General features: G+C 64.4%; 2 protein-coding genes across 2 annotated transcripts; both read left to right on the forward strand.

Annotated features, from left to right (window-relative positions):
• The first annotated feature begins 1,337 nt into the window (after nucleotides 1-1,337).
• PIWIL2 (piwi like RNA-mediated gene silencing 2) lies at nucleotides 1,338-9,794 on the forward strand. The gene is made up of 21 exons (XM_050914334.1): nucleotides 1,338-1,551; nucleotides 1,633-1,741; nucleotides 2,151-2,324; nucleotides 2,423-2,533; nucleotides 2,849-2,966; nucleotides 3,118-3,242; nucleotides 3,348-3,428; nucleotides 3,766-3,879; nucleotides 4,052-4,240; nucleotides 4,376-4,460; nucleotides 4,608-4,694; nucleotides 4,856-4,996; nucleotides 5,106-5,219; nucleotides 5,601-5,789; nucleotides 5,939-6,040; nucleotides 6,146-6,265; nucleotides 6,502-6,590; nucleotides 6,951-7,056; nucleotides 7,777-8,030; nucleotides 8,164-8,271; nucleotides 9,063-9,794. The coding sequence occupies exons 1-21, from the start codon at nucleotides 1,338-1,340 to the stop codon at nucleotides 9,217-9,219; spliced, it is 2,787 nt and encodes a 928-aa protein (XP_050770291.1). The 3' UTR covers nucleotides 9,220-9,794.
• Nucleotides 9,795-15,003: 5,209 nt separating this feature from the next.
• Nucleotides 15,004-16,775, forward strand: LOC127028612 (metal cation symporter ZIP14-like; the record flags this gene model as incomplete). The annotated part of the gene is made up of 4 exons (XM_050914333.1): nucleotides 15,004-15,058; nucleotides 15,327-15,602; nucleotides 15,690-15,876; nucleotides 16,601-16,775. Coding segments are annotated over exons 2-4 (623 nt in total), but the record flags the coding sequence as incomplete, so codon positions are not given.
• Nucleotides 16,776-16,976: the final 201 nt, after the last annotated feature.

Genomic DNA, 16,976 nt, shown 5'->3' on the forward strand with positions numbered 1-16,976 from the left:
GGACCCTGCAGCACCCCGGCTCTGCCCTCAGCCCCTCCAGCCTTGCCTTTGGGACACGGAGAGGTGTCTTCTGCAGGCACGGGCGCAGGGTTGGCTCCTACTTCTGTCCTGGTCCTGCAGCGGAGCAGCACCGGGGCTGGGGGCTCCAGCTCTGTCCCTCAGACCCACTGCAAAGCAGGCAGGGGCCGTGGCTGCCTGCAGCTCACAGATTTCTGGATGTGCAGGACTGTGGTGACCCCCCTGGCTCTCTAGCAGCCCTGCGCACGCTGGGGAGAGCAGGACACATGCCTGCGGGGAGAAATGTAGAATAAAAACCTCTTTTCCACCCACGTGGGGCTGCTCAGTTTCCTCCCGTCTCCTCCATGGTGCCGCCAGCAGCCTCCACCCCGTGCCGCCTGCTCCACCGCTTGTCACCAGCCCGTCGGTCCCTGGTCCCAGCATGGCACATTCGGCACTGGCACACGGGGCCGCGTCCTCAGCCACTTACTCACCCACTGCTCCCTTGGGAGAGCCGGGGGGGCCCCTGTGCGGTGCCAGGGCTCCTCGGGCAGAGCCCCGGCCCCCCCGCCCCGGGCTGTGCTGGTGGGCTGAGCACCCCAAGGGGCTGGGCAGGGGCAGGCAGCCGGGAGCATCTCCCTGCTCCATGCCAAGGAAGCAGCATGGAGGCGGCAGGGTGTATGGACACCCCCCCCCCCCCGCAGGGGACCAGTATTGGCCCTGGGCACCGCTGCAGCACGGGGTGGGGGGGCCAGTGAGTGGCCACCACCGCATCCCCATGGGGGGGGGACAGGAGGCTGTGTGTCTGGGGGGGATGGAACAGCATCACCCAACTGTCTGTCATCATGGAACCAAATATTCCCTGGATGCCCCCCCTGGCAGGCAGGGAAGCACCAATTTCCTGTGCAGTGCGGGGCTGGGGCTGCAGTTGCCCCTCTGCTGTTGCCCCCCCCCCCCCCCATCCCATCTTACTCCCCTGCCCTGCCTCATCCCATCTTACCCCCCTGCCCTGCCCCATCCCATCCCATCCCATCCCATCCCATCCCATCTTACCCCCCTGCCCCATCCCATCTTACCCCCCCCGCCCCACCGCAGCTGCCCCGGCCCCGCCCCCGCTCCGGCCCCGCCCCTTCTCCTGCCCCGGCCCCGCCCCCCCCCCGCGACGGGCGCTGTCCGCGGTGCTGAAGCCCACTCCCGTGCGGGGGGCATCTCCGCGAGGGGCGTGGCCAGCGAGCTGCCCACTGAAGGGTGGGGCGGCGGGTGGGCGGAGCCGCGCCTGCGCAGTGAGGCGGCGGCGGCGTGCTCGGCGCTGCAGGTGGCCGCTTCGAGGGCGGGCGGCCATGGAGCCCCCCAGGCCCTTCCGCCTGCCCGGCCCCGGCCCGGCCCCCGCTCCCCCGGGCAGGCTGCGGGGGCTCCCGGGCCGTGCCCAGCGCCTGCCCCAGCCCGGCCCGCCCGAGCCCCGGCCCTCCCTGGCGCCACTCTCTGCCCTGCTCTGCGGCCTGGGCCTCGGCGAGCGGCCCTGCCCCTCTCTGGAGGCGGGGGACTGGCCCCTCGGTAGGTGGTTGTGCCCGGGGGGGGGGGGCAGGTCCGGGGAGGCCCGGCCTGGCTGCCCACCGTACCCTCTCCATCCCGCAGGCCGTGGCACCACTGGCGTGGTAGAGGCTCTGGCCCGGCCCGGCCCGGCAGTGGAGGATGACAAGGGGGTGGCGGCAGCAGTGGCAGCGGTGCTCCCCACACGTGGGCGGTGAGTCTCCCCCGTCCCCCCCGTCCCCCTTCCTGCCTTGGCCCCGAGTCCTTCTGACGGTTTAATCACCGACCCCGCTGGCAGCGGGCTGGGGGGACGCTCTGCAAGTGACACCGCTGGCATGACCAAGCCAGTACCCATGCCGCCTCCTCGGTGACATGGTGCTGCGGCCGGCGCAGCGGCTTGCCGCCAAAACTCGGTGTTTTGAGCATCTCCAGGCAGGGAGCACCCGCTGTGTGTGGGGCATGAGCAGGGGGACCCGGCTGCCGGAGGGGGGGGCGGATTGCAGGGGGGGTTGCACTGAGGGGGTGGGGGGTGGGGAGGGCCATCATTGGGGGTTTGCAGCCAGGATGCCACCGGCGTGTCCCCAACGTGCCGGGGCTCACCTCTGCCTGCGCTGGGGACGCAGGATCCTGTGGCGAGGCAGAGGGGACACGCTGCCCGGTTCCCCTGGGAGAGACGCCGCCGTGCTGTCCCGCGGGAAGCCCTGCACTGCTCCTGCGCCCACCCTGCGCCCACCGGGACCCCAGCCTTCCTTGCCATCCACACCCGCCCCAGGAACCCCCCCGGCTGCCGGCAGACCGTAAGTGAAGCATTGGTGAGCCCCAGCCCTGCGTTTTGGGGTCCAAGTGCCAGCGGGGGTCCCGGCTCACCACCCTGCCTCTGCCCCGTCTCTCCTAGGGCAGCGTGGACGAAGCCGGCGGCGAAGGGAACCACCTTAGCCGTGGGGCTGAACTCAGTGAAAATCCACTGCCAGAACGAAGCCGTCTACCAGTACCACGTTACCTTCAGGTATCGGCGTGGGTGTGGGGGGCCGGGCTCCCCCGCAGCCCCTTGAAGGGTGGGTGCCCCCGGAGCGGAGCCCTCCGTGTCTCTCCCTCCGTCCCGCTGTCCCAGTAGCCGCTAGATGGAGCGGCCGGCGCGGCCACGGTGCCTGCGGGCAGAGCTGCTGCAGGGCAGCAAAGCAAATGAGCTCTGGCTTTTCCCCCCGTCGTGGGGTTCTTGGGGTCCTGAGCGAGGTCTCGCTGGTGGGGGGGGGAGCAGAGGGGGGTTAAAAGACCGAGGACTTGCCAGCGGCGGCAGGCGATGCATCCCCGTCTCCGGCAGCCCCGAGGTGGAGTGCAGGAGCGCGCGCTTCGCCATGCTGAAGGAGCACCGGGCGGTGACGGGGGACGTGACCGCGTTCGACGGCTCCATCCTCTACCTGCCCATCCTGCTCCCCCAGGTAAGGGGCGATGCAATCCACAGCAGGGTGAGGTTGTTCTAGCCGATTTGGGGGCACGGGGATGCCCCCCCCCCTCCCCTGGTCTCCAGCCCACGTGCCGGGTGGGAGAGCATCCCTCCCGCCCCGGCTAACGCACCGTCTCGCCCCGCAGCCAGTCAGTCTGAAGGCTCAGAGGAGGAGCGACGGGGAGGAGATCGCCATCACCATCCAGATAACCAAGGTCCTCGAGCCCAGCTCGGATCTCTGCATCCCCTTTTACAACGTGGTTTTCCGGAGGTGAGGGACGGCGGAGACTCTCCCCGAGCTCCGGGGAGGAGACCCTCCTCCTCCTCCTCCTCCCTCCGAGCCGGAGCCCATCCTGCTTTTATTTTTCTTTCCTAGGGTGATGAGAATCTTAGATATGAAGCTTGTCGGGAGAAATTTCTTTGAACCTGCCCAGGCCACCATATTACAGCATTACAGGTGGGTGCTGGACACGGTTTCCTCCTGCTGCTGCCCGGGCATGTGGGTGCGAGCTGGGGACGTCCCTGTCCCCCCGGCCGTAGTGCAAGGCTGGAAACTCCGAAGTCTTTGCCAGGTCAGCTCTCTTGGCCAGCTCTGGTTAGCCTGACCTCAGAGCGCCTGTTTTCTGCAGTGCAGTTCAGGGGTTATTAGCTGAAAGCTGGCAGCCAGCTGGGAAATAAATCCCCGTGTGTTTTGAGCGCTCCTTGGTGAGCGGGACGGCTGCCCGGCTCCTCTGGCAAGCGCCGTGCAGGCGGCTCCGGTTTTAACCCAAGCGCATCTTCCCCTCCGGGCGCAGGCTGCAGATTTGGCCGGGATACTCTGTCAGCATCCGGAAGAAGGATGGCGGCCTCTTCCTCTTGGTCGACGCCATCCACAAAGTCATCCGCAGCGATTCCGTCCTGAATTTCATGTAAGAGAAGGGGAAAAAAACCTGGAGGAGCCCTACGGGGCTTTAGGGATGAGGGTGGTTTTCCAGCAGCCGCGTGCCCGGGGCCGTTTGGCAAAAGGCATTTTATTTTTGGGGTCGCACGGGCAGGGAGCGTCACCGTGAGGCTCTCCTCCTCCCTCTCTCCCTGCCGCAGGCACGCCATCTACAAGCAAAGCCTCAGCAGCTTCCAGGACGAGTGCACCAAGCAGCTGGTGGGCAACGTGGTCATCACCCGCTACAACAACCGCACCTACCGCATCGACGACATCGACTGGAACAAGACCCCGAGGGACAGTTTCACCCTGGCCAGTGGCGAGGAGATCACCTTCGTGGACTACTACAGGTAGGGACCCGCTGGAGCATCCCTTGGGATAAGCGTCTGCCCGTGGGGAAGGGTTTGATGCCCGGCTCTGAGCCAAGGTGGGTGAGCAGGAGCAGGAACATCTCGCCTGATGCCGTCTCCCTGCCGTTTTTCCAGCAAAGCCTACGGGATCACGATCAGAGAGCTGGACCAGCCGCTGCTCGTGCACAGGCCCAAGGAAAAACAGACGCCGGAGGGGAAGGTGAGCTAGGCACGGAGGCCTGGGGAAGGGGAAATTGAGACCCACGGTCTTTTCTCGGCTCCTCCAGCCCCTGTCCTGCCCGTCGCGGGGAGGGCAGGGGCTTGCAGCCCCCTCAGGGTGCTGACGGTCCTGTCCCCCTCCCTGCAGCGTCGGCTGGACATGGTACTGCTCGTGCCGGAGCTCACCTTCATGACCGGGGTCCCCGAGATAAGGAAGGACAGTCGAATGGTGAAGGTCAGAGCACGTTTGCATCTGATGGTCCCTGCTCACCCGAGCCGGCGTTGCCTGGTTTGGAGAGCTGAGCCCCGGGCAGCCGCTGCCGGGGGGAAGCTCAGAGCCCCCCATCGCACCCGAGGGTTCCCCAACCCGTCTCCTCCCGTGCCCGCCCGCTGCAGGACGTGATGCGGGAGATGCTGCAGAGCCCCAGGCAGCACTACACGCGGCTCACCGGCCTCCTGCGCAGGATCAAGGACAGCCCGGAGGCCTCGCAGGAGCTGATGCGCTGGGGGCTCAGCCTGGACCCGGACATCCACAGGGTAGGGGCTGCGGGGTGCCGGGGCTCCGAGCTTCCCCTCTTCCCAGGAACGGAGGTGACAGCTGCACTGCGGCAGCACCGGAGCTGCCATGGATTTCTGCTCTGTTCAGACCCAGGGCCGAGTCCTGCCCGCGGAGAGGATCAACCTGCGGCACAGCTCCTTCATCCCCGCCGAGGACCTGAGCTGGAACAAGGAGGTCACGCGAGAAGCCTCCATCTCGGCGGTGAGCCCACGGCTTGGCCCTCGCAACAACATCCCCTTGTTTGAAAACTGGGATGGGTTTTCTTAGTGCTGGCATCCCGTCTGCCCCGCTCCCGTCTGAGCTTGTTCGAGCTGAAACCCTTCCCTTATTTATATTGGCTTTATGCTTCAGCCTGTTTTTCCTAAGGAGGTTAGAGGTACGTGGCCGTGGCGCCTGCTTTCCCACCTCCTCCTGGCGTGGCTGAAGGCTTTCAGACTGCAGGAATCGGATGTGGTGTGCCCTTTAGGTTTCCTCTCGGGCCGCTTTCCCTCTCCCAAATTTCCCTCTGTGCTGCAGGGCTGGGAGCTGCATGGTTCGGCAGCCACGGCCCCGAGGCAAGGGCTTTCCTCGCCTCCCTCCTAGATCGCCATGAATTACTGGCTGCTGGTTTACCCGAAGCGCCTGCAGGACCTGGCGAAGGATTTGGTGGCCGCCATGGAGAGCGTCTGTGGCCCCATTGGCATGCACGTCAGCCGTCCCGCCTTGGTGGAGCTGAAGGATGACCGCATCGAGACCTACGCCAAGACCATCCGAAGCGTTTTGGGTAGCGAGGTGAGGAGGGGGGCATCGAGGGGATATAGCGCAGGTTAGCACGAGGTTAATGTGCCTGCTGGGGAGGGCTGTGCAAGCCGGTGGATCTTCTCGGATCCTCCTGCATCCCATGCTTGTGCATCGCCCTCTCCTGCTGCGCTTCCTCGCAGGACAAGGTGCAGCTGCTCCTCTGCATAATCTCCAGCAGCCGGGAGGACTTGTACGGGGCCATCAAGAAGCTGTGCTGCGTGCAGTCCCCGGTGCCCTCCCAGGTAGGCGAGGGGCTCGGCAGAAGGGGACCACCGGCGCGGGGAAGCCGTGGGCATCTCCAGCCTCGCTTTTCCCTGGTTTTTTTTCTGCCCCCCTCCCCGCTGCAGGTCATCAACGCGCAATCCCTTGCGGGCCAGTCGGGCAAGATGAGGAGCGTGGTCCAGAAAGTCCTGCTGCAGATGAACTGCAAGCTGGGCGGCGAGCTCTGGGGGGTCGACATCCCCCTGGTAAGGCGGGCAAAACCGCTCGGCACGTGCGTGTGATGAGTTTGCAAGCTCTGGGGTGTAAACTGTTGTGGTCACGGGCTTCCCTCTGGGGAGGCGGATGAACCACCTGGAGAATTGGGGTCGGTGTCTCCGTTTTGTGCGTGCAACGTCCCTCGCAGCTGGAGGGATCCGGGCAGGGCAGCCCAGAGGTGTCTGACTTTAACCCTAACTCCCACTTGCCTTTTTTTCCCCCCCAGAAACAGCTGATGGTTATCGGCATGGACATCTACCACGGCCGCAGCAAAGGGATGCGGTCCGTCATCGGCTTCGTGGCCAGCATGAATCAGTACGTGGTGCCCCCGGGGGGGGGAAGGCTTTCCTCCCGCTCCGCCCTGGGGATGCAGGAGGGGGGAATCCCACACCAGCATCGCCGCTGCCTCCCCTTTGCCGGGAAAGGAGCGAAGCTGATGCCTTCCCCGACTGCTGCGCTCAGCAAGGTCTCCGCCAGCGTGTTTATGTTGGGCGTCGCTGGCCGCCGGCGCAAGCGGCGGTGGCCTTTGGCGCGCCCTCGGCGCCGTATCGCTGGGAAAGGTGCCGCGAGCACCGAGCCGGGGTCGGTTTCGGTTGCACAACGGCTCGGTGGACTTTGGCTGGCGAGGAGGGTGCCTGACGTTCATCCTTTCCCCCCCTCCTCCTCCGTCCCCAGCGTCCTCACCAAGTGGTACTCCAGGGTGGTCTTCCAGATGCCCCACCAGGAGATCGCCGACAGCCTGCGGCTCTGCCTGGCCGATGCCCTCCAACACTTCCACGAGGTGAGGCCAAACCCCCAGCCCGGCGTTATCAGAAAAAGCCCTCCCGTGGCTTAACGTCTCCTCAAAGCGAGGGAAAAACACCCCAAACCTCTCGGCCCGAGTGTGTGCGAGCGAGCAAACGTCCTCGGCAGCCTTTGGACTGGATGCGGCGCCCGCAGCCACGCGCGCCCCGGGGAGGCTCACCCTTATCTCGGGAACGTGCGAACCTGCCTCGAGGATTAGTTTGCGCTGGGGGAAGTGCCACGTTACGCCTCTGCTCGTATCGGCATCGAACTGCTGAGCCCTGTCCTCTTGTCCCACGTCCCCAGCGTGAGAAAAGCAGCGTGTGATGGGGCAGGGGCCAGGACCCGCTCTGGGGATTTTCCCATCCCTCTGCGGGTGCTGGAGAAACGCTCCTGAAAACTGGAAGTTTGGTGGTCACCAAACGCTTGCCCGCGGGCAGGATCAGTGCAAACGCTGCTTCTCTTTGCCCTGCCAGCCCCTCTGAAACCTGTTTTGAAATGCATTTGCTGGGGCTGAGTATAATTAGGGGCTTTCTGCAAAGCTCGAGGGTGATGGGTTGAATTCACAGGCTGCAAGACCACTGAATTGTCAGCCCTGGAGATGCAGTGGGCATCTAGTGCCCAGCTTCTTGCCAGGGCATGCATCTCCCCCTGCCAGCCAGTCCTGTGCGTGATGGGGGAGAAAAACAGCGAGCTCTTCCAATTTCTGCTTCCCCAGATGAACCATTGCTTGCCCAAGAAGATAGTCGTGTACAGGGACGGCGTGTCCGACAGCCAGCTCGACACCGTGCTCAAGTATGAGATCCCGCAGATGCAGAAGTGCTTCGACACCTTTGAGAACTACCAGCCCAGCATGGTGGTCATGGTGGTGCAGAAACAAATCAGCACCAACTTTTACACCCTCACGGCGGAGCAATTCACATCCCCTCCTCCGGGGACGGTCATCGACCACACGGTCACCAGCTCGGACTGGTGAGTGGCAGCGGCAGCGACGCCGGCTGCTTTCGGGAAAGCTGCGTGGGGTGCAAAAACAAAAAAAAAACCCCTGGGGTGCAAAAAAAAAAACCTGGGGTGCAAGAAAACCTTTCCCTTCCCTCCCTCTCAGGCAGGATTTCTTTTTGTTGGCCCATCACTCTCGCCAAGGCTGCAGCATCCCCACGCGCTACGTCTGCGTGCTGAACACGGCCAACCTCAGCTGCGAGCACCTGCAGAGGTAAGGGCAGCCCCCCGACACCCTGCAGAGGTAAGGGCAGCCCCCCGACACCCTGCAGAGGTAAGGGCAGGCTTTCCACAGCCCCCCCGACACCCTGCAGAGGTAAGGGCAGCCCCCCGACACCCTGCAGAGGTAAGGGCAGGCTTTCTACAGCCCCCCCGACACCCTGCAAAGGTAAGGGCAGCCCCCTGACACCCTGCAGAGGTAAGGGCAGGCTTTCCACAGCACCCCCGACATCCTGCAGCGTGGGGACCCGTGTCTGACCCCCCAAATTTGGGGTTTGGTTGGGTTTCTTTTTTTGCAAAACAGTCCCCTGGAGCTAGAGGGGAGGGCAGCAGGTACCTGGGCAGGCACTGGGCTGAGTCTGCTCTTCGTGCTGGGTTAGCTGGGAGGCCTCGACAGCGGATGAGGGAGAGGAGGCGGATGGCATCCGTCTTGCCTCCTCTCTGGGCAAGAACTAATTGCAAGTGTGATAAAGGAAAATCTGTGTCACCCGGTGCTGGCGTGGGTGGCCTTGCAGGAGAGCTGCTGCGGGTTCAAACACGGCTCAAATAGTACCCGGGTAATTAATGCAATCAGCCACTATCAGTGCCGAGGCAGAGCCTGACCTTTAACTCGTGCGGTCGGGAAGAAAACAGCCCTGTGAGCAGGTTTGGCCTTGCAGCCTTTGCAGCTCCCTGCTGCTGCAGCACGGCGCTGCCTTCGGGAGCAGGATCCGGCCCCGAAGCAGCGATCCGGCAAGCCCCAGGATGCCAGGGAACACTCACAGCCTCTCCTCTCGCTGTCCCCAGGTTGACTTTCAAGCTCTGTCACCTGTACTGGAACTGGCCGGGCACCGTCCGGGTCCCTGCCCCGTGCAAATACGCGCACAAGCTGGCCTTCCTCTCGGGACAGGTCCTGCACCACGAGCCCAGCGCCCAGCTCTGCGACAAGCTCTTCTTCCTATAGCCGGCGTGCTGGCAACGGGGGGAGAAAGGGCTCGTTTTGGGGTTCGGCTCCCCCAGCCGCTGCTGTTAAGCCTCCTGCAAGGGGGACTGTCTTTCCTTAAATGTGTTTTGTTTTGGTTTTAAATTAATTTATTTCTGCACATAGTTTCTTGGGTTCATTTTTATTGTTGTTTTGAAAGGATGCTCGGAAGCGCTCCGGTACGGCAGCATGGCCCCGGAGGCGTGGGCTCTTGGGATTCATCTCCATGGGAATGAACCCGGAGCAAAACCCCGCTGCTGCGGGGCTGCCAGCCTCTGCCCACTGGTTTCCAGTCCTCCCAGCAAAGGGGTTTGAGTAGATGAGCCCCAAAGGTGATGGTCCTCCCGCAGCGCAGGCTGCAGCCCATCCCTGCCCGTCCCCCTGCCCCGTGCAGGCGCTGGATCCAAAACCCAAAGATTTCTGGTATTTTTTTTTTCCCCCCAATCTCTTGCATTGCCATCGAGACAGCCGCCAGTTTAAAATTTTAGTTTGCTTTTTCGAGCTCCTGTTTAACAAACCCAGCTCCAGTTCGGCTGGTTGTCACATCCTTAAAAAGTCACTGCTTTTCCAAGGAGAAGTCTTTTTTTTTTTTTTTTTTTTTTTTTTTTTTTTTTTTTTTTTTAATTCTGTCAGACTGGTAGGAGAGCAGGTCGATATCCCAAGGGGAAAAAAGCATTTGTTTTGAGTTTTCAGCTATTTCAGGTGTTTCTTTGCTGTGGTCAAGCCATGTTTGAGACCTCTGAGTTTGAAGCTGTTGGGGGGGCTGTGGAGGGGCTGCAAGAGCACCCCCAAAATCACCTGGATTTCACGTGCCCCCGACCCACCCCTTGTGCAAGCAGTGGCAGGGATGGGGGTACAGCGGGAGCCTCCCACCCTCTCCCCTCCCTTTTTATGCAAAAAAAAGTTGAAAATATTTAATATTTTTTTTGGCTGTAACTCTAGTTTTCAGTTAACTTCAATAAAAGTGTTGCTGGCAGCCGCTCCCTCTTGGTGCGGGTTGGGTGACGGTGGGTGAAGGGGCTGGGTGCTCGTAGGGAGGGGACATCCCGACCCTTCTTTCCCTGGGGGGGGTCCCAGGATGGAGGGGACAGGGAGGGGGACACACAGCAGCGACACGATGCTGCCTGGCAGGCAGGAGCAGGCAGTGAGCCTGGCAGGCAGGAGCAGAGCCCGTCACCGCGTCCTTTGCGCCCTGGGTTAATCATTCACCGTCGCCCCTCGCCGATAGCAGCTTTTATCCCCTTTTATTTGCTGGCCCCGGCGGACTTTGGCAGCCTTCGCCCGGCCCGGGCGGGTGTTTTGGCGTGGGGTGAAGCCAAAGGGGGGGGTGCTGGGGCCAAAGTGGGGGTGATGGCTCGGGGCAACCGGCCGGGCCCCCGGTGTGCCTGGCCTCCCACCAGCCGGCTTTTTATATCGCGCCGTCACCGCTGCCGGCGGGGAGAAAGGCTGCCTTGTCCTTGCCGGCTCCTTGGCACGGGGAGGAGAGCCGGGACGGCCCCTGGCTGCCAGGTTGGCGGGCTCAGCCCCCCCCGGGAACCCCTCCGGTCCCTTCCAGGGGGGTCCCTGGGGTGCCATGTCCCCTCAGGTGGGGTCTGTTTGGTACTCTGTCCCCTTGGGAGGGGTCTGAGGGGTGCCCTGTGCCCCCAAGGGGTGTTTGGGGGAGTCCATGGGGTGCTCCATAACCCCGAGGGGTGCCTGGGGGGGGGTCCATGGGGTGCCCCATGCCCCCGAGGGGTGCTTGGTGGGGTCCATGGGGTGCTCCATAACCCCAAGGCGTGCCTGGGGGGTCTGTGTGAGGTCTGTTCAGTGCCATATAGCCGGGGGGGGGGCTCTGTGGGGTGCTCTGTCCCCCTAGGAGGTGTCCGTGGGGTGCCCCGTGCCCCCGAGGGGTGTTTGGGGGGGTCTGTGAGGCGCCCCGTGCCCCCAGGGGGTGCCTGGGGGGGTCTGTGCAGTGCCATACACCCCCAGGGGTGGCCCGTGGGGTGCCCCGTGTCCCCGGGAGGGGTCCGTAGGGTGCCCGCTCCCCCGTGACCCCCCGACCCTGCCACGCCGCTGCCGCGGTGCTCGGCGCTGCACGGCGGTGGGCGGGGCGGGGTCGCGGGGTGGAGGGCGGGGCCCGCCGTGCCGCCGGCCAATGGGAGCGCTCCCCGTGCCGCTGGCTGAGCGTGCGCCCTGCGCGGCTGGGACCGTGCGGACCGGGCGGCGGCGGCGGCGGCGGGAGCGGGAGGTAGGGCCGGGATGGGATGGGATGGGATGGGATGGAATGGAATGGAATGGAATGGAATGGAGAGGAGAGTGGGTGGGGAACCGGCTGCGGGGACGGGGCACCGCGGGGAGGGCGGCGGGGGACCGGGAGTGGGGCGGGCCCCGAGCACCGGGATGGGGATGCAGGAAAGGATGCAGGGACCAAGTATGGGGTCTGGGACCGGCTTTGGGGTCTAGGACCGCGCCTAGGACCGGTCACAGGGCCTGGGGAAAGGTATGGGGCTCGCTTTGGGACCGCCCGTGGGGTCTGGGGCCAGGTGAGGGTGCAGGCAGCGGTGAGGTATGGGGAGAAGGACCCCGGTATGGGGTGAAGGACCCCGGTATGGGGCGGAGGACCCGGCTTATGGGGTCTGGCACCACCGGTGCAAGCTCTGGGGCCGGAGCGGGGCCAGGCGGGGCTGGGGCAGGGGGCAAGGGGCCAGGGAGCGGCTGTTGGGATGGGGACTGGTGTTGGGATGGGGCAGGGACTGGGGGTGGCAGCGGGCAGGCCCAGTGCGGGCGGGGATGACTGGGGCAGGACTGGGGACCCGTGTGGGGTGGGATAGCCAGGGTAGCTCCTGGGCAGCCGGTTTTGCTGCCTGCCTGCCCGCACCAGGGCCTGCGGGCAGGGGTTTAGGGGAAATTAAGGGACAAGAAACTGAGTGGAGGCAGCCTGGGGGAGCAAAGGGAGGCCACGGCCCAGCGTGAGCGTGGCAGGCTGCCGTCCCTCCGGGGCACGGACGTGCCCCAGGCCATGGAAACTCTCCCTGCCAGCAGGCAGGTCCTGCCTTCGCTGCCAGACACGTGGAGCGGCTTTTGCTCCAGAAGGAGGTCGGGACCGTTGGCTGCAAACCGCGCTGGCAGGAAGGGAGGTGCAGACCGGTGGGGTTTCGGGGGCCCCCCGCTGCCCCCCTCTAGGTTTGCGACAGCGAGCTGTCCCTGCGCGGGATTTCGGGAAGCATCTGGCGCGGGGCTGACGTTGCCGGGGCCATGCTCGGCTTTGCCAGCGTTTCTCGTTCCCGGCGTCACCTTCCCGGTCGGAGGGGGGATTGGTTTGCAACGGGGATCGATGAGCTCTGGGAAGCGAACCCAAAGGATGTGGGAAAGAAGAGGGGCTTTGCCTGGCCCTGGCAGCTCCTTCGCACGCTCTCGTTACTGCCGGGCATCGCTCCCGGGCACGTCCCGTGGGACGCCCTCCTGGGCATCCCCTCCCCGTGGCAGAGGTTTCTTCCCTCTGCCCCGTCCCAGCGCGGCAGCGAGCGATAAAGTAGGTCAGGCGCCGGGCCGTGCGCGGCACCGCGGCTCCCCGGGCCCCAGGAGCAGGTCCCGTGGCCGGCGAGAGGACGCCCTTGAAGGTAGCGGGCAGAAAGCTGGGGGGCTTTTGGGGGGGGGGTCCCCACTTAGCCGGCGGCGGTGATGGAGAGACTGTAGCAGGGGTTTCTGTCCCCAGGGTGTTTGCTGCAGCTCCCCTTTGCCCCCGCGATGGGGGGGGGCTGGGATGTGTTTAGCACCCTCCTGCTTCGCCCCGGGCTCCCCGCGGTGTTTGGGGGGTCAGAGACCCCCGGGCTGTTCCTCTTTGAGCTCTTCTCTTCCCGAGGGGCAGCTCTTCCACCTCGTTTCTGCCCTAAAACGGCAGCGAGCCTGTGTAATTCAAACCCTTGCCCGGCTCTGCCTGCAAACCGCTTCCTGCCTTTTGTTTGGCAGCCGGGTAAAAGTTGAGGTCCGGTTTTCCACCCTGGGTGCGCCCGGCTCAGCCCGGTTTTGGGAGAAACCCTAGGGGCGATTTTGGCACCGGAGAGGGCTGCGTGCCTTGGCACGGGCTGGTGATAATCGGTGTGCTCCGGGCAGTATGGCTCCTGGCGGAACGAAGGACGTGGGGAGCGCTCGGCCGGCACGGAGAGGGAAAGGCAGCCAACGTCCCCATCCCGGGATGCAGTTCTAGCAGGACAGGCCTTTGCCACCGTGGGCTGTGTGCCAGCGCCTGTGTACCTTGTGGGAGTCACCGGCCACCCAGATGTCCCACGTGGCCACCTGGGCCGGCGGCTGCTCCTGGGGCTGTGACGGGGCATTGCTCAGGGAGGACCCGTCTGGAAGGGTGGATTTGGGTAGGGGGGAGGCAGAGGAAGGTGTCCGGCTCTCGCTGGGGGATGCTGAAGAGGCAGAGGTCCCTCAGGTACCCCCGAGCAGGGTGTTACCATCACCAGCACCTTGCCAGATGAGCTCGCTCCCCCATTTTGGAAGGAGAGGGGTTAAGCCAAAGCATCTGAGCTAAGCCCTGGCAGGAGGAGGCTAAAACCTCCAAGGCCTGGGCTCTCCTGGAGAACAAAGCTCGCAAAGTGGTGGTAAGCTTGTAAAACCTGCGGGGGAATGTGGGCGCCTTCGGAGGGGGACCGGGGTCCTGGAGGGGGAACGGGGTCCTGCCGGGCTTGGCCTCGCCGCCCCGGGCAGCACCGTGCCTCGCAAACCCGCGCCCAGGTTATTTTCAGAACAATTGGTTGGCCGGGCTTCAAAAATGTCTTGGGCTTGTTTTTGGAGGAGACTGAAATCTGCAAGCCGTCAGCACGGGATGAGCATGGCGGGGCGCCGGAGCGGGCGGCGGGAGTGCGGCTTGGCCGGGGTGGCAGGTCCCGTGCCAGGGCAGAGCTGGGCTGGATGGGGCCCCGTGCGCAATGGTGTGGGAACCATCCCGGGGCTGCAAACCGCTTCCCCCGAGGAGCCCCCCGGGAAGGGGTAACCATGAGGCACCGTGTGCCCAAGCCACCGGGAGGGGAGCGGAGCCCCGGGCTGGGAACGGGATGGCTGCTGGGTGTACGGAGAGGGCGGATAGCGAATTATTTTCTGCTTGTCCTTGTGAATCCCAAATTTGCCGTCCACCTTTTGGTGAAGCTTTTCCAGGAAGGCAGCCTGGGCCCCGCTCCAGCCTCTTGGGTGCTGCCCAAGGTGGACGTGCGGGTCGTGCCTGGCCTCCCACCCTCTCTCTGAGCCCCTTCCTTTGTACCCAACGCGTGCTGGTGGGCGAGCCCCGGCTCCCCCCATCTCTGCCACCCCGCTTTTATTGATTCCCGGCTTATATGAAAGGAGCGGAGAGGGCAAGGATTGATTCTAGGCAAATACTATAAAAGCATCTACAGTTGCGGCTGGGAAGTACCCGGTTCATTGTAATTATCGTAGTTAAAATATAACCTAATGAAAATGCCACCTCTGGCCCCTGGGCTCCTGTGTCCTCCGAACGCTGGCGTGGGTGGGCAGAGGTCCCCGAGGGGTGTGTGTCCCGGCCCCGGTGGCACGAGGGGGACCCGACGTGGCGTTAGAGTGGCCGGGGGCCGGTGTGTGACTTCCTCGCCCCACGGAGAGCCGAATTCGGCAGCCGGCGTTGGCATTAACTGCGCTGGGGTTTGCTGGCTGCACCGCCGGTGGAGGCACGTGTGCGGGATCCCCATCGCAGCCCTGCCTGCACGCTGCTGCCTGCTTTCTGACCACTGGCTGCTCTCCCCCAGGGATCCTGAGGCGCTGCGGAGCTGGAGAGCCCCCGGGAGCCGTGTCCCGGCAGCCCCCCACCCCTCGGCACACGGCTGCGGTGAGCGGGGTGCTTGGGGAGGTGGTGCCGGGGGTTTGGCTCAGGGTGGAGGAGAAGCGGCTGGTCTTGTATCGCTTGTTGAGAAGATGTCGAGTTCCCCTTCGGGATCTAGGTGGTCTCAGCACTGTGCAGCGCTGTGTGTCACCCCGGCCTGGGGCTCCCTGGGGAAGAAATCTGCCATCTCCTGATGGAGCTGTGGGGTGGAAGAGCAGTGGTCGGAGCCGCTGGGGATGCTAAAGCTAACGGCAGCGCGTGGCTTCTTTTCCAGCATCCCTGAGACACCATGATCCCCAGCGCGGGCCCCCGGGGCTGCTGCCTGCTCGTGCTGCTCTGCCTTCTCCCCTGCCCGCGGGTCTGGGCAGGCAGGGATGCCGTGGGACCGGGGCTTTCTGCAGCCTCCTTCCTGCAGGATCTCCTCCAGCGGTACGGCGAGAGCGAAACCCTGAGCCTGAAGCAGCTCAAGGCCCTGCTGAACCGCCTGGACGTGGGAGTGGGGCACGCCAACATCTCCCAGCCGCCGCAGCAGCGAGTGAACCTCTCCCGGGTAAGGCAGGGGCTCTGCAGACCCCCAAAGCCTCTTTGCAGAGTTGCAGGAGTCTCAAGGCACGTGCCTGTCTCTTCCCTTCCCCAGTGCTTCAGCTCTGTCGAGCTTTTCGCCATCCACAACCTGAGCGAGGGCTCTGCCGTGGGGCACAGCGAGTTCAAGGAGTTTTGCCCCACCATCCTGCAGCAGCTGGAGTCGCGGGCGTGCGCCTCCGAGAACCTGGAAAATGAGGAAAATGAGCAGACGGAGGAGAGCAGACCCAGCTCGGCCGAAGGTAAGCGGGGAGCTGGCGGGGCATGAGCGCTGCCCGGTCCTGGGTACGGAGCTCGGGGACATGAGGCACCCCAGGACCTGTGGGACAGCCTTCCCGACTCCGTGGCACAGGCAGAGTCTGGCAGAGATGAGAGGAGGCAGCTTGCCTACAGCAGCTGGGAGTCCTGACGGGTTTTCCTCGGTGTGGTTTGTGCCGTGGGCTCACAGCGTGGTTTTGCCCCCGATCGCACACACCACAGGTCGAAGCTGTGCCTGCGGCACGGCTCTCCGGGATAGCTGGATGATGGGAACCTTGCTGCAAGTCCCCGTGGGTGGGAGGGGGTGACTTGGCACGTTTAGGGACCCGCTGCCCTCCAGCCACCAGCAGATGCTAAACGAGCTTCCACGCATCCAGGTCCTGACGATGCCCAAGGTCTTGGATCAGCTGCCCTGAGCACAGCACTGGCTTCTCCCACGCCGCGAGGCTGGGGCTGGCTCGGGAAAGCCTCTTCCAAGTAACCTGGTGGCTTCATTTCCACCTGCCGTGCAACAAAAATGATGGTTTGTGTCGCAGTTGAAGTGTCCGGAGCACAGGGAGAGACGCCCCAGTGCCACGAGGCCGGCCCTGGTGTGGGGGTGTAGACCCGGAGCCAGCCTTTTCCACCTGCCCAGATTCGGGGTCCTCCCCGTCTCCCCACGCCGAGAGCCTCGGTAATGTCTGGCCCTCGTTTCTTCTCGTTCCGCAGTGTGGGGCTTTGGTTTTCTCAGTGTGTCGATGATTAACGTGGCCTCCCTGCTCGGAGTCTTCATCGTACCGTGTACCGAGAAGGCCTTTTTCAGCCGGGTCCTCACGTTTTTCATCGCGCTCTCCATCGGCACGCTGCTCTCTAACGCGCTCTTCCAGCTCATCCCAGAGGTGCGGTAGGAAGTCCCTGCCTTACCCGTCTCTGAGGGCAGCTCTCCGGGCACCCTCTCTGCCGAATCGAACCGATCCCTCCGTCACCCGAAGCTGAGGGCTTGTCTCAGGGGCTCCGCAGGGCTTTTCTCACCCCTCTGAGCACCAGGAAACCCTCGAGAGTGCAGGCAGCGCGGGGAGGCCGCGTCCTCCAGCCCTGCTGAGTC

Source organism: Gymnogyps californianus, unplaced genomic scaffold, assembly GCF_018139145.2.
Source record: "Gymnogyps californianus isolate 813 unplaced genomic scaffold, ASM1813914v2 HiC_scaffold_361, whole genome shotgun sequence".
Lineage (NCBI taxonomy): Eukaryota > Metazoa > Chordata > Aves > Accipitriformes > Cathartidae > Gymnogyps > Gymnogyps californianus.

Excerpts from the sequence above, each read along its gene's own strand:
- PIWIL2 (XM_050914334.1), top strand. The coding sequence starts at position 1,338 with ATGGAGCCCCCCAGGCCCTTCCGCCTGCCCGGCCCCGGCCCGGCCCCC. Across the intron at positions 4,997-5,105 it reads TGGACCCGGACATCCACAGG|ACCCAGGGCCGAGTCCTGCC; the intron begins GTAGGGGCTGCG and ends TGCTCTGTTCAG. Across the intron at positions 6,591-6,950 it reads TTCGTGGCCAGCATGAATCA|CGTCCTCACCAAGTGGTACT; the intron begins GTACGTGGTGCC and ends CTCCGTCCCCAG.